Below are 15,868 nucleotides of genomic sequence, written 5' to 3'. Positions count from 1 at the left end.
CCAAGTGTCTCAACCACAAGACTCTCCCTCCTTTTCAGTATGTCAGTGTAGAAAGTAGGCCAAAAAGCAGTTTCCAGCCTTTAATACACAGCGTTTTGCAAGGCTGTGAAGTATTAAGTATTAGACAGGCATCTGGATCAGCAGCAGTTTCTGCGGATACTTTTATCTGTAAACAGAAGCAAAGCCTGTTAAGGGCTTTGTAAATTTTACATGAATTATTATTTTATCGAAAAATAACATAGTTAAATTTACAAAATCTGTACTTAAATTCAAGGCATTTTAATGATTTTTAAGAATGGAAAATGTGTTTAAAGGACTTCTGTTGTCTGTGGCTCTCTAATTTTCATGTGTTTTAGCTTCTGGTGGTACTCATCCATCACGAGGCATTAGCAGCGATGCGTAGCTATGCCAGGCTGTGCAGGGCGCTGCGGTGTAAGCTCAGGAAGGGAGGCTCGGGTCGCATGACAGGCTAACGCTCCAGTGTTATGCAAAGGTTAAGTACTCCTGTGTTGGGAGTTAGTGAGGCTTGCAGTTTGCTGACCTAAATCTGAGTGATTCCTATTATGTTGAGTATTTGCTTATCTTTTGGAGCATCTCTGTGTAGCCAGGGTGTAACAAAACTTCAGCTTGCATCTGTTGTACCCCGAATGGAAGAGGATGAAAGAAGTGCAAGTATGAGCAAATAATGTACATGTATAACCATCTGCCTTCTTCAACTGGGCTCTCCCATTTTAGTATGAAATCAGCATTAGTGTGTGGTAGCATACAAAAAACAGGCCAGAGCTTGTTTGTTCCCCTCAGTATGCTAGTTACTTATTCATAGATACCTGGCTTGTTTGCTGAACCCCTGATTCCTTTCTCCCACATCCCCCAACTGAAAATTACTTATCTAGTTCTCACTGGCTCTCATGTGTGTTCTGGAGCACCACTTTATGAGCTCCATTATTTGAAACCATTAGTCTCAGATCTTGTGTGCATTTACACAGACAAATTTCAGTGATTGTCATGGGAAAAAAAAAGATCAGCTTTGATGGGATTTATGCAGCATGAAGGTGAGAGGAACCTTGTTTTCTAAAATAAGTGATGAGAAATGATTCAAAATGATGATCAGTGTAGTGGACCATTCAGTGCACATGACAGTTTCCAGGATTCTGATGCTATTCCTCATAAGCACATAATTAGTAAAATACAGTTGGAGTGTGTCCCTTTCAGTGGAACCACTATGGCCCAGCTTTTGACAAGAGGCCTCTGCATCTGGGTGGGTCTCTCTCTTCCCTGACACCCCCCAACACTGTCTGTTTTCTATGTGAGGGGTGTTCATGCAGTCACAGGCAATGGGATTCCCCCACTGAATGATCATTTTCTCATCAAAGTCGGTGAGTCAAACGCTTCCCTTGTAACTGGGACCTGGGCTTCATGCTGAATGTCAGGTCTTGGCACCAACAAAACCAAGCAGTTCTATCTAACAGGGAGGAAACAAAAACCTGTAAGGATTGTAGTCTTAGATCTTGGATGTTTCTATTAAAGACACTCAGGCCGGTGACTGTTTCCAAGTTTTAATGATTTGTCCCACATGTGGAGGCAAATGAAATCTTAGGACCTGACATTCCCTTCAACAAATAGAAGAGATGCCAGTTTCCAGTGCTGAGGTAAAAATAGATTTGTTAGCCGCAATATCTGTTAGACTAAAATAATGTATACAGAGCAAGTGTGATGGGTAAGGAAAGGCCAAAGGCATCAGCCCAGATGCTATTAAAAACTTAAGAAATGTTAAACAATATGCTAAGAATGTGGAGTTGCTTACACTTTCAGTAAAGGCACAAAACCTTTCCCATATTTATCTAGAGTATTCATGGTAATTCAAAGTCTTTTAGAGGGACTTGCAGTTGTTCTTGACAAATACGTTAAGACCCAAGAAGTGCTCTTCATCATATCACTAACAGGAGTCAGTAAAGGCCTTTTGCTCTTCTCTCCTGCTGCATGCAAGTAAGAAGAGAACTTGACCCCAAGTTTGAGAATTGTGTGTGGATTAGTATCCCTTCCTCTCGCCCTCCTTCCCGTTTTAAGATACTTATTATTCTGTGCTCTCTCACTGCTTGGGAAAATCAGACTTTTGATGTGGTTTTACAAAGAGTTTAATTGACAATTGTCATAAATAGTTTCTATAATCTTAGATTAAAGATGTGATGGTCCTCAGTCACTTGAGGCCAGTCATTAACTGACTCTGGGGGACATTTACCCATTAGTGCTAAGCAAAGAGAAGATTCCTTCAACCAAGTGGTCAATGAAGACAGGAATGACAGAAGACCTTAAAGAAATAATATGAGTAATGAAACACATGTATTAGCATCTCATGTACTTCATATTGGTGGGTATAATATATATTTAATAAAATTACACTTGCTTAGTTGAAAACTTGTGAATCAAGATTGGATAATTTACCTTCTTGGTTTTTTACTTCTAGTAATAGAAATTGAATGCATGTGAATTCTAGAGTTATGGCATGTATTCTGTAATATTTCAGCAGAGATACCTTAGACTTATTCAGAGTTAAATAGTGCACGTTATTGCTGTGTTTATTTTTGGACCACAGTCTTAATGCAAATCTCATATATGTGGTTATGCAAAATGATCCAGATTCTGGTCATGATTACACTGGTGTACACACAGAGTGATGCCACAGTTTCATTGAGGAGGGAATCTGATCCTGTAACACAGAGGGTTGCATGGTATTTCAATTAAGTAGTTGATGTGTTTCACCATGGAGTTAGAGGTGAGGTATTAATGTCTGAAGCAATTTTTGTACATTATTGACTTACATTTTTAACACTTCCTGAGATTTTTTGGTGGGTTATTGTGTAACCACGAAATGAAATAATTGTTAAAATATTTCTCTAAAAATCAAATACTCTGTGTTGTCACTGTTTTTCTGATATTTTTCATGTCTTTTTAGCTGGCTGTATAAAATATAAAACTCTATGTTACAGCCTTGCTCAAGAAGAACAGTATTAGTTATTCCGAAGTCTTTAGGCTAGTAAAAAAAAAAAAATCTTTATTTACATCATATCAAGTCTGTCATTGCTAAAATCATATCACAAAAATACATGTATATGAGAATACAAAAACCTGAGTGGTTGAAGAAATTTGGCCAGGGAGTTGTCTGCTATATGGAGAAGAGTCTTTACAGGGATACAATCTGTTTGCCCCTTCCTTTCACTCAGTGGAAATTTTCCACTGTTACAATTTCTCAGGAGTACTGGTCTTTTTGGATTATGGAAAAGAGGGAGCTTGCTTCAGACAAGCTTGATGATTCCTGTTATAAAGGAGTAAGATACTGATTGTTCTAATTACCTTGTACAAGAGCTGCCAGGACTTCAGAAGTTCAGAGTTCTGTTAGGACCACAAAAGCTATTTGTGTAGGTATCATTAACATACCATTACAACACCCAAACCATCATTATTACATTTACTGCCTTCCCACACTGAAAGTAAATCGACTTCTCCCCATTTCTGCTGTGTGTTTACTCCTGCTGTGTCTCACTGAGCTGGAGCACTGGAAGTTGGTTCCCTCTCTCCCTCTCATCTTCCGTTTTTATTTATAACCCATTTTCAGTTCTGGACTGAGTTTCATTCCAGTGCTCTGCAACTGCATTCTGTTTCATGGCTCTGCAGAGGAGCATTTATATTTTAGAAAAGAAAAAGTTGTTTCTAGTGTATTGTACCACTCCATCTCCTTGGTAAATGTGAGAGGTATCTCTTTAAATCGTACGCATTGCATTGTCTGAAAGCATTTTCCCTCTCTTTGGATGTCACTCTATGTAATATTCTGTAAGGCACTAGGATCTGTTTTTCTTACACAGTTTGCACTACTTTTGGATAGCCGAAGTTACTTTAGTCAGTGTATTTTGGAGCCAAAGAGAAAAAAAATACCCAGAGCTCGTCTACTAGGTTTGTCTTTACCTTGCTAGTTAATAGTTAATATTTTGTGGTATGTAAAGAGAGTTTCTATAACGTGGCACTCCTAAGAACACTTTTTAAAAAATAGTAATAAACTTCAGCCAACTTGTTCTTTTTAAGTGAAACTTGCACAGTTCTGTAGTAGAATTCATTCTCCTTAATAATCATCTGGTCTTGACAATAAATATGTCACCAAAGCTAGTTACTTTTTAGCAAAAAGGGAGATGAAAATTAAGTCAGAATTTTATTTAATTGTTGCTAGCCTGTGAAAGAAATTGGAAAAATTAAAATCTACAAAGACAGGGTCCTTTGCAGCTTATACAGCAAAGTAGGGTAGACTAGAGTGTGTCAGGTAACTGACTATTCAGAAATGAGAAGTTATTCTACATTTAGCTGCATTGCTTACTGTTTTCTTCATCATGGAATAGAATAAAATGTGGTAACAATTTTCTGTATTTGGATTGCTGCCGCACATAATTGGGAACAACAGAGCTAAGGCTTTGATTTTGGTGAAATGCTTAGTCTGCGTGTTGGATTAAAATGTGTGCAACAAATCACTCCAATTCTGTAATAATAATTTCTGAACACTATTTTTTTTATTTTATTACTGTAATGTTATTACTTTTCAGTTACAGACTTTGAGAACTGGGTCAGTTGCATGAACAAAATTGGCATGAAAATAGTTGTATATTTGTTCTGGAAAATAGATTGCCAACATATGTTATAAAATAGCCTGAATTGTTCTGTGCATCAAATGTAAGTGATAATGTTAGTCTCATATTATTGGTAAGCTATTAATTCAAAGTCCTGTTCTTTAACCAGTATCCTAGGAAGACTAGGTAATATTTGCTAGATAGACGTGTTAAACAGATCATCTGTGCAGAAATGGATTTGTGAAGCAGCTTACGGAATGGAAAATAAATTTAGGCTGAAGTGTGCCAGCAAGTCAATATATGAGAACAATTTGCAACAAGCAAAGGTGAGGAAGACATGAAGGAATAGGGTCATCAGATTCATGAATTAAAGGGTAATATTCTTGGGGCTGGAATTTATATGAGGCAGTAACTAACTTTTTGGCTGCCTAATACAGCATACAGAGTTATGGTACCAGCGTTAGATACTGCTTCCATGGATGTTCTTTACTCTTGTGAAAATAACAAGAAGCAACTTGGTGGTTGTCCGCAGCACAGCTGTAGTATTTTGAGACATTGCTGCTGCCAGGTTTATATCCCTGCCAGAAACAGTGCCTGAATGGTTGCACTCCGAGTCCCTAGTTCCAGTGACATCTTAGCACTAGCCAGTGTTAAATCTCAGCTGTTTGAGCTCAGTGCTGCACTGTGTGCTGAAGCAGCTGGGAAATGGTCTTGCTTATATGTGAAACCATCTCTGGCACTGGAAGGGAGCAGACAGAAGTGGCATGGTGATAATTTCTTCACATACCACATCCAAACCTACCAAACCTCATTGGTGAGAAGTGTCAGACATCATAGGAAATAAGTTTTTAAATATTTACAGAGTTTTGTTTTCTTTTCTTCTGAACACCCTCTGATATCTTTGCCATGTACTTTCCAATGATGACACATTGGGATCTGACTGGGGTGAGTAATGGTGTCTGGCTGGGGGGAGGAGAGGACAGGGAGTGCTTAACAGTGAGTAATTATTTAAGGAAATGGCCTGTGTGGAAAGAAAAGTGTGTTGTGATTGGATGCATTTATCAACTGGCCTTTCAGTGTCACCTGTGGACAGAGCATTATTGTGTCTGCGTTTTTAAATAGTTGGAAGTCAGTTTATTGAGCTAACTTGGGAATGTGTTGGGGTCTGGTCTTGATTCGGTCTGTGAATTGAGATGTGAGACGTGTCCCCCATTAGAAAAGATGGAAGTAAATGATAGTTATCCCATGGTCATCCCTGAGCATGGTCATTCACTTTTCTGACCAGCAGTTAAAAGTCATAAGGTCTTGTATGCGAAATACCATTTCATGATCAATATTATTTCAAGTCTACAAGCAACTGACAGGGCCATTTTGCAAGTGAAGATGGAGTTACAAGCTCACTGCTCTTCCCTATTTCCTTTGTACGGTGACACACAGAGGTTTGCATTAATTTTATATGAGGTGTATGTATGTAGAGCCTTCTGTTGGTTCTCTCTGTCCTTATCAGGAGATTTTAGTATGTCTGAAAATACCTAGAATCATTTTGATTTTGAAATTAAGCCTGAAGTGCTAAACCTCTGTGTTCTGTAGCTCCCTATATGCTATGGTGATGCTCACTACTACAGTGAGCTTGGTCATGCTGTTCTCTTCTGTCAGCGCCAAGACTCTGTGCAATTCTTTGAATTTTACTGCAAAAATTCTCATTTCAGACACAGCACATCCTGCCTTCTGAAATGAGGCACATTATGGTTTTCTCCATCACCTCCAAATGTATTATTGCTGCCTTCTCTGAATAGAGTGAAATGACTGAAGTACAGTGAAACGTACAGTGATGGATGCTGGGTTTTTCCATTGACAGTATAGTTTGTATATTCTTTGGCTGTGTGAGATCCGGCTCCAAAGGAGCATCCCTTTCCTGACGTGTGGCTGAGCAGTGGCACGGGCTGCCAAGTGCAGTGGGTCACGCCTGGGCAGTGCTGAGCAGCTGTGCAGAGATGAGAGGATGTTTCTGCCCTGTGCAGTCTCTCTTCCAATGTCCCTCTTTTATCCCCAGCTGGTGTAAAAACCCAAGCAACTCTCCGAGCAGCAGAAACAAAAGTGCTGCTAGGCAGGAAAATAGTTGGACTAATGATCAGCATTAAGGCACTTCACTTGCCTTAGAGGCCTTTCTGACCTTTCTTTCATTATTTGTATGATAATGGAATATTCCTTTCTTTCTCTTTCCCCCTGTACTCAAGAAAGGGGAAGTTGCTGGTTTGTGTTGCCAAGGGGGGTTTCAGTTGCACAGCAGTCTTGGCTGGATTTGGGGGTTCATGCCAGATTTTCCCCCTGTGAGGTGCTAACAGCTGGGAGGGACTGGGTTTGCTGCTCAGACCGTGCTGCATCCCGAGGTACCGTGTGAGCTGTGCATGCCGTGTGCAGAGAGCTGGAAAAACACCGCTCATTTTATCATTATCCATTTTTCTGTGATGGCAAGAGATGGCATTTTCCTGCTTCCTGTAATGAGGTCTTGATCATGGCTTGCTGCAGTCTCATCCTTTGCACCCATTCAGTTTTTATTTATTTTAAGAGAGGTGAAGGAGTCTGTCAACCTCCCTTAACAGGTGGTTATCCGTTTGCAAAATCAGGCTGTTAATTTGAAACATCAAGACAGGAGATTTATAGTGAATCCTAGAGGGAAGAGGGACCAAATTTCATCCAGCATCCTTGCACTAGAATAATTGTGTAATCCAGGTTCCATTCATTCACAATGTTTTTAAACTTTATTTTTACATTAAAAACTATATTGTGCTTGAAACCAAGCAGAAGTTATTGTGAACAGGGGGCTTAAGATGTGTGTCTGGTGTCAGAAGTCTTGCACTATCCTGGTGCTTGTAGTCTCTTCGGTGCTGTCCAGAATTACTTGAAATAATTATCATTATTTATTGCTGCACCAAGACTACATATTTCAGCAGCCTCTCTGCTGCTTTTAGGGATATAAAGGATCTTTTGAGAAGATAACTAAAATTATTTGATGGTTCTGACTGAAATGGGAATGAGCTCTAGATCAAAATGCAACTTGATTCTTTCCTGTGGAATTAATAAGCTGCATTGTTGCATGGTGTAAACTGGTGCCATTCTATTGCCCTCCTGCTCTTTCTGACAATATATGAACTTAGTGTGCTTTTACCATTTCTACCATCTTCTGAGTTGTCTGAAGCTCCTTGTGGTGTTATTCCTTATCAAAATAACTAAGAAGTTTGTAAAGAAGCAGATAAAGTTGTTAGGTAATGGTGGCTACTGCCTTACTGAAGGCTGCTTGCATGTGCTGAAATTTTCATTAGAAGTGACTTAAAAGATTGGAATTACCAGTTGCACATTTTAAAAAAATCATTTTGCTAAAATAATTTCAAGCTTCATTCTTCAGTTAAATTGAAGTTATCCCTAAGAAAAGGAAAAAACAACCCATACAAATTGCATAATAGGTTTTCCGGCTATATTTTCCCTATTTCTCTCTTTCCAGCTCCTGACTGATCACTGGTACCTTGTGTTTGAGCTTTCCTTATTGAAGTACTTTGAGTAATCACAAATGACATGAATGTGTAAGGAACCTTTGTTGCTACAAAACAAGGATTGGAGTTTTTAGCTCATATCTTCTTTTCATTTTGCCAAAGTGTTAGTAGAATCACACTTTCTTCTCTTAGGCCTTCATCTTGTAATAAATAAAAAAATCTTAAACGCACTATTTCAAACACTTCAATTTTAAAGCTCTTTTTATTTGGCCTCTGTATAAAAAATGGATTGGTGTGTGGATTTCTCTGTGGCCTTAGGCTGGTGTGTACATTCAAATTATCTTTTTCATATGCATTTTCTGACTTCTAGAATTTTCCATTAAGACCAGAAAAGAAAATCTTGTGAAAATGTGGAAGACTGTATTTGAGAAAGTAGAAGGAAAGCTGTATTTAGAAGAAAACTGAGTATTAAGAATAAAATTTATTAAGGCAAAATATTAGGTGAAAATACTCTGTAATTCTCCATACTAAAGTGTTATGAACTTGAATAATAACAAATAGGAGCCAGACTTGCTTGGTTTTGAGTGCATGTTTAACCCACATCTTGTTACTGAGACCTTGTGGAAAGATTTGCATGATTATGAAGTTAATTTCATTGGGTTCACCATATTTCTAAGGCATATTAGCCACTGCTAAGTCATTTATAGCTTGAAAGCAAACAATTGTAAATGCTGATCCATTCATATCCTACTATAAAACACAAGATGGGTTATTCACTGCTGTCTGCCGCGTGCTCTCGCTGCGACGGAGAACAGAATGAGTCCTTTTTAACCCATCTATATATAAATGGCAGAGGGACACTCTACAATGAGGGGTTTCATTCTGGGGAGGTACTCGGAAGATTTCCTGTTGCCTACACAAGACTATGGCATTTCTAAAGAAATTGTTGTCTCTTGTTTTAGTATTTGGAGTTACAACATTGGGAGTTTTGCATAGAGTAAAGCACAAAGTCTTATTTTGATCAAAGATGAGAAATCGATCTGGGAAATAATTTTTTTTAATTGATAGGTATAACGGATCATGACTTACTTATTTTAATTTCTGTGTTGAAGGAATAAGATGAAGCTGGTAATATTTGGGTTTGTACTGCATGCTTCCAAAGCTGCATTTCTACAGTGAGAAAGAAGGCAATGTAGGTTTTAACAAAAGCAAAACAAGCCTGTTGAACTGAGAAAATTGAAGCAATTACAAAAAAGCTTTAAAATAGTGAAAAACTTGGTAGAAGCTGTAGTGTAGAAAATTAATATGGGAAATGAAGGGACAGAATAAGAAATACCAAGCCAAAGAAAGTTAAGATGATGATAAGGAATTAGGTAATCAAGGGCAAGAAAGATGTTATCAGAGATTATGACTAGTTTCATGATGAGGCTGATGGAATTGCTAGAGAAGGGTGGGAGAAGTGTTCAGTAAATGTAGCTGAACTGTTTGGAGGGGATAGGACAGGGATTTTGTACTTGAAATCTGATAGCCTTTCAGGCTGAAATTAAATAGCAGGAATTGGATTTACGTGTTTTTATACAGCTAGTCCAGCTAACCACAGAGCCTGAAAACAGCTTTTGGGTTCTCACACGTTAATTCTCCACAGATCTGGAAATACAAGACAAATTTCTAGAGGCGGAAAGAAAATCGTTGATGATCCAGTATTTTAAAAGGAAAAGAGATTATCTGAGTGATTATAGGTGTGTTAAACAGGCAAAAGATAGAACTGCAATTATCAGAGTGATAACAGGGTTAATGAAGAGTAAATGGTATTTAGTGTCATTTAGTACAAGTTCATCAGAGAAAGGTCCTTTGATGTAACTCGATATCCTTTCTGATATCATCATGTTAATTGTGAAGATAACAGTAGCAATATAGCATTATTGTTTGCCTTACAGAATTTCTGTAAGCCATTTTATTAATTGTATCAGAATGGCTTGATTAATTATCAGAATTACAGCATGTGGACACAGCATCTCTGGGTTGGATGAAGATTAATTAAATGATCGGCTTCAGGGTGCATCTGGTGTGGGGAGATAGAGCAGATGGGAAAGACGTCCATTCTCGCTTCTGCCCTATTTCACACTTTTTAACAATGATGTAGTGAAAACATATTATTGTTAACAAAGTTCAGATGTGGCATGAAAATTGGAGGAATTTATAATGTCATGACTCTAAGGCAGTGTGGATTGCTTAGTGACCTTGGCTGAGGTATCTGGTAACTTCTTCAGTACAAACAAACAACAGGTTCATAATTTGCTGGCTGTGCTTACAGGATGCTGGACTCTGTCCTGGTGCACCATAACAAAAAAGCATTTTAGAGTTGCTTGTGAAGAATGAACTGGAGTGTGCACCCCGGATGTACAGGAGACAGCAGGAGTTGGCAGTACCACTGTTTGGCTTTTGCCCTTGGAGGATGGAACAAAATGAAGCCTACTGGTGTTTCATTAACATCTCAGTTTGTCTGTTGGCTAAGTGGCCTGTCCTACCATAAACAAATCAAAGCAGATGTGTTCCACATGCCCTCCATGCAGCTGTAGGCGAAGCTTGCCCACATATCTGGTACAGCATATGCCTGAAGAGCAGTGAAAACTGTCCTCAAAAAACTTCCTGCAGACTGTATTTGCTTCCCTTGAGCCTCGTTTGAGAACAACCATCCAACTTGTGGAAATAAACATATCCTAACTCTTTTATCAGTATTCTTTTAAATAATAGGCCGCATATTTAAAATAAACTGATGAAAAGACCCTGGAAAGAATATTATGAGTCATTAAATGAAGCAGCAAAGGGCACCTACAGATGTAATATTCCTGGTAAAATAGTCGCAGTTTATATTTTCAGTGGATTTGAATTAAAAAGAGAGAAAAAACGTTCTCTGTAGACCACTTCTGGCATAAATTGTTGGGTTGGTGGGCAATTTGTGTGAAAAACAATTGCCTTAATGTGCTGTTGTTTTGCTTTATTGTGAGGTTTGTTGTGTATTTTTATTGTGATTCTGATCAGGTTTCCTGTTTTTGGTGCAGATTACAGGACGGGCCCTTGCTTCACTTTGGTAACCAACCAGATGTGCCAGGGCCAGCTCAGTGGAATTGTCTGCACAAAAACCCTGTGCTGTGCAACTGTTGGGAGAGCGTGGGGCCATCCCTGTGAAATGTGTCCTGCCCAGCCGCATCCCTGCCGCCGAGGCTTCATTCCAAACATTCGAACGGGAGCCTGTCAAGGTAAGTTAGCAGCAAAGCTTCCCCAAAAGCTGCTGAAATTGTTACTGGATTAATCTTAATTGAGTTACACTGCTGTGAATAACCTGTCCTAAGCCATTCTCAGCTATATGTGTGAAGAATGGAAAAACACTGTCAGATGCATTACTTCATGATTCAGTGAGTGCCTGATGTTCAAGTGAGTACATTAGTAACTCAGGTCATGTGGGAGCAGCCAGCATCTTAATGAATTTTTCACTGCCAGCAGCCCTTTCCCTTGGTTCTGTAATGGTGTTTTTAAGTATACCACTCGATCATTCTGTGGAGGAATTTGTTTTGTTTCAGAGAGCACTCAAAACATGCAAAAATCAATCTATGGCAGTACTGCCCCATTCATCTGGTGTGGGATTTTTCAGCTAAAAGTTGTTTAATTTGGATTCATCTTGGATGTCTTATCTCTTGAGCTATATTGCTTTGACCTGGAGAAAAGTGCCTGTCGTGCCATTTGTAATGCCCTATTATATATTTTATACAAGTTTGGAAATGCATTTGCATTTGCTTCAAATCATAAAATCCACCCAGATGTTGCTTACTTCTTTCAGAGCATGCCTTACCATAGAAAGTCCTTACACTGCTTTTGGCTTTTAGTCTAATACTTCCAGCTGTATAAATTCTTTTATTGTCTGGATGTCTGGCAGGAAACAGGAGAAAGTTAACAGGGGCAACTATGTATTAAACTGATGTCGATTATACGTTCCCAGCGCCATATCTTTGGGGCCAGTTTATTTCAATCTGTCTAACATTTTCTAATAATTTACAATATTTTTGAAAATAGGGAAGATAAAGATTATAAATCAGTGAGTGATTTTATATAATCATGAAATTCCTATGAAGGGACTTCAAGGCATTCCATTATATTAAAAATGTAGATACCCTCTGTCACAGGCCAAGTCGTGGTTGGTGCCTGCAGACAGACATGATGAACTTCAAGATGGACATGGTTGTGTGCATTGCATGATGTGCCCATATTTTGACCTCAGTGATTTTGTTTCCCCTCTTTCTGTAAAGGTCAAGACTAAATTGTGCAGAAATCTGTGAACTGAGGTTCTGGACACTTTCGAAAGCCTATGTACATAAATATGTGGCCCACACCCCTGCACTTATGCCACACCTAGTTATATCCCTCTTGTTTGTGTCAGGGGAAAGCTACAGTGAACTCTCTAATGGGTTTGTGCAGTTTGGAGTAAGGATACTTCTGCTTACTGCACATTTCTTAGCAAACAGCTACATTGATGCTGATCTCTGTCTGGTGCCAGAACAGTTTTGGCCCTGTACATTTGACTTGTATTTTCCAGTTTTCCCTTCGTAAGTATTGTGTTTGTAATTTCAACAGATCTTTTATGGAATCACATATTAGCTTTATTTTTCAAGCAATTGTACTGAATTCTTTTGAAATCACATAACATCCATTCAGACTGAAGACATTTCAGGGATTTCACATCCCTATTCAATCTAAATAAAGGAAAACAGGTTAAATAAAATCCAGGTTCTCTGAGGAGAAAAAGGAATCATTATTATTGTGTGGAGAAGTCAGAAAAAATAAAGCAGAAGTGAGGGCAAGGTTATTTTCAAAAGTAAATAGAATATCACTGCCCAGAGTTTGACTTTGGCTGAAAGTTAAATTAATATCACAGGCTAGATTTTTAAAGATACAAAGAAGAAAAATTAAACCAAAAGGTGGAATTTTGAAACAGACATCATGACTCAGAAGCCTGACTTTTGTTTTTTTTAGTTTTTGAGGTTTTTTTAAGTCAGTACAGTGCCATGAAGTCTGGCTGATGACTGTTACTAAAGCACAGCCCATTGCTGTAGCTCAAGTCCCAGCAGCAGTGTGGTTGAGTCAAGGCTGCTGAGGCTGTGCTGGTTCTTTGACCTCCCAGCGCAGTGGTTCCCTCAGGGACAGCTCTGCTCTGCTGCTGCTGCTGCTCCCCAGACCTGGATTGGTTCACCCAGGGATCTTTGCATAATGCTTTGCCCTGTGCTGCAGATATGCCCCATGGCATTCCTGAAACTTCCTCCTTGTGGCTCCCGGGAAAATTGCCTCTTAGCCTTTTGTACATACATAATACTTCACTTTTCAGGCTTCAAGACACATTACAGCTGTCTCTCTGGGATTTAAAAAGGGAGGTTTGGAGGCATCATCTCCTTCAGCTTGTGTCCGTGCATTGAAACCTTTGTCAGTGTGAAGCCCAAGAACTCAAGCAACCATGTTTTATCAGCAGCCAGTGGTTCTCCTGAGGAGATGGGGGAAGCACGAGCATTTGGTTCAGAGAGTGGGGTGCTCTGTGCTCCTGAAGGAGCTCCTGAGCAGTAGAGACAGGGCAGCCTCTGGGGACTGCAAGCCAGACTTCCCGAGTGTCCTGTTGCAATGCCACTCCTCCACCTCCTTTAGCCTCCTTTCTGTAGCTGTTATTAAGCCGTAGCAACACTTCTGCAGCTAAGTGACGACACACGTTGTTGTGCTAAAATAATTGTGAGGCCAGAAACTGGGGCCTCTTGAAAATGTTTGTCTTGAGCTTACTACCTAGCCTGTGATATCATCTCTGTTGTTTCGTTTTCCTCAGTGAAAAAAAATGAAAAGCAAAGAAAGAAAAATAAAAGGGAAAAACCTCTCCAAATTTATGTATATCTAAGCAGGTCATTAATAATTCCTCCTGAGACATTAATTATGGCTGTGAAACTTTCTGAGTCAAATCCTAACCACAGTCTAATGTCATCAGTGCTGATCTTGCTGGAGTGTCAAGTTAATTTCCATCAGTAATGACTCTGCATTGCTGTGCCTCTCCATGAGGCCCCCTCCATGCACACTGCAACTGCTCCTCTGTGCTGGTGGCCTAAGCTCTGTATGGAGTTGCCAAGATTTTCGAGGGGGCAAGTGATTTTGGGTGACCAGCTTTAGACACTTCAAAGAAACTTGAGTTCTGGCAGGCTGTGTTCTCTGCACACCATTCCCCAGATGTTTTGGAAAAACAAAGCAATAGCAGTTAGATATTTAATGTCTGTAATAATAATAACCATGTGATTTCTTGCAGAAAATATTTAGAGTACTGTACTTAATCATACTTTGCATAGAGTAATTACAAAATCAGTGTCTGTCTTCCCAAGCAAGTATCATAATATTATGATGGGTGAAGAATGGATTTAAGCATATTTAATTTCTGTGTAGACAAATTATTATGGCTGTTCTTGAGAAATGAAATAAAAGTGGGTGTTTTTTCCTTTTTTATGTCATAGATGTGGATGAATGCCAAGCCATCCCTGGGATCTGTCAAGGGGGAAATTGTATTAATACTGTTGGATCTTTTGAGTGCAAATGCCCAGCTGGACACAAGTTTAATGAAGTAACACAAAAATGTGACGGTAAGAACTTCTAGAACTTTCTTCTGAAAGTAGAAGCAGGGGAGTCTTCTTTTGGGAGACCAACTTTGTTTAACAGTTTGTAACAAACTTTCTGTCTCTTTTGCCTTGAATATGCAAATAACATTATTCACAACAAATACAATAGGGGTGCTTTCTCCCAAACCAGAGAATATTAAAAATTAACTTAATTTGAGCAGACAAGTTTCATAAGTGATTAGTGATTTTGGAATGCAAACTTCCAGTACCATAAAAGTATTTGTGAAAGAAAGGTGTGCATTCACCATCCTTTCTTGCATCAAATGCCCTTTAAGAAGCACTCAAAAATTTTTAGTCATTTTAGAAGAATTACGACTTACTCTTTCAAAAGAAAAATCCCTATTTTAGGCAAAACTTTATAATTTATTTGCAGGTTAGGGAGAGCAGTTTCAGAAGAGCTTGTACACAGTATGGTTTACATATTGTCTGCCAGTGATTTTGGCAGAATGCAACATACATTTAGGATAGAACAACAATGCAAGTGTTTCCTTCTGTGGATGAAGTACCAAGAATGTGGTGAATAGGAGAGACTGAACATGTGCCTTGTTAAGTATTAGTACATGAAAAGCTGAGAGTTGTAGGCTGCATCTCATAAACATTTTGATGATATTTTTCAATTGCTGAATCATCTTAAAAAAAAGCCCTACCAACAACCAAAGAACAAAAAACCCCCAAACAACCACCACCCTCAGAGCCTGCACTTGCTAACAGTTAAGGAACCGGACTCAAGAACCTCGTATAGGTTGTTGTGTTCCCAAATTCTGCCACAAATTTCCTGCCCCATTTGTGAAATCTCTTTGCAGTGATCAGGTGGATGCAAAGATCAGATGAATTTTTCCTTCTTCAGTTTCATACCTATTGATTTTTGAACCTCTGCAGACAGAGAGTTACTTTCAGTACATCTTCATATTGTGTGTACCAAGCAATTTTAGTTAAACCTGAGTAGGTATTAATTCAAATAGTGAAAAGTCCTGCCTTTATACCAGTGGCATAAAATAAGATAGAGGCTCAACATTTAAGAGCATGATCATGCAACAACAGCATATCCATTCTGTTCTTTCTAAATTATCTTTTG

The 15,868-nt window shown here is 38.9% G+C and overlaps 1 protein-coding gene across 3 annotated transcripts in view; it reads left to right on the top strand.

The window, feature by feature from the left end:
• Window positions 1–15,868, top strand: part of FBN1 (fibrillin 1) — a 145,147-nt gene that overhangs the window by 41,117 nt on the left and 88,162 nt on the right. For all 3 annotated transcript variants that reach the window (XM_048317491.1, XM_048317490.1, XM_048317492.1), the window contains 2 exons: window positions 11,164–11,361; window positions 14,632–14,757. In XM_048317491.1, coding sequence (XP_048173448.1) covers window positions 11,164–11,361; window positions 14,632–14,757 — 324 coding nt within the window. The remainder of the gene's footprint in view (window positions 1–11,163; window positions 11,362–14,631; window positions 14,758–15,868) is intronic.

Source organism: Corvus hawaiiensis, chromosome 13 (genome assembly GCF_020740725.1).
Source record: "Corvus hawaiiensis isolate bCorHaw1 chromosome 13, bCorHaw1.pri.cur, whole genome shotgun sequence".
NCBI classification, from domain to species: domain Eukaryota; kingdom Metazoa; phylum Chordata; class Aves; order Passeriformes; family Corvidae; genus Corvus; species Corvus hawaiiensis.
The sequence above is the reverse complement of the archived record's forward strand: the minus strand, read 5'-3'. Positions and strand labels throughout refer to the sequence as shown.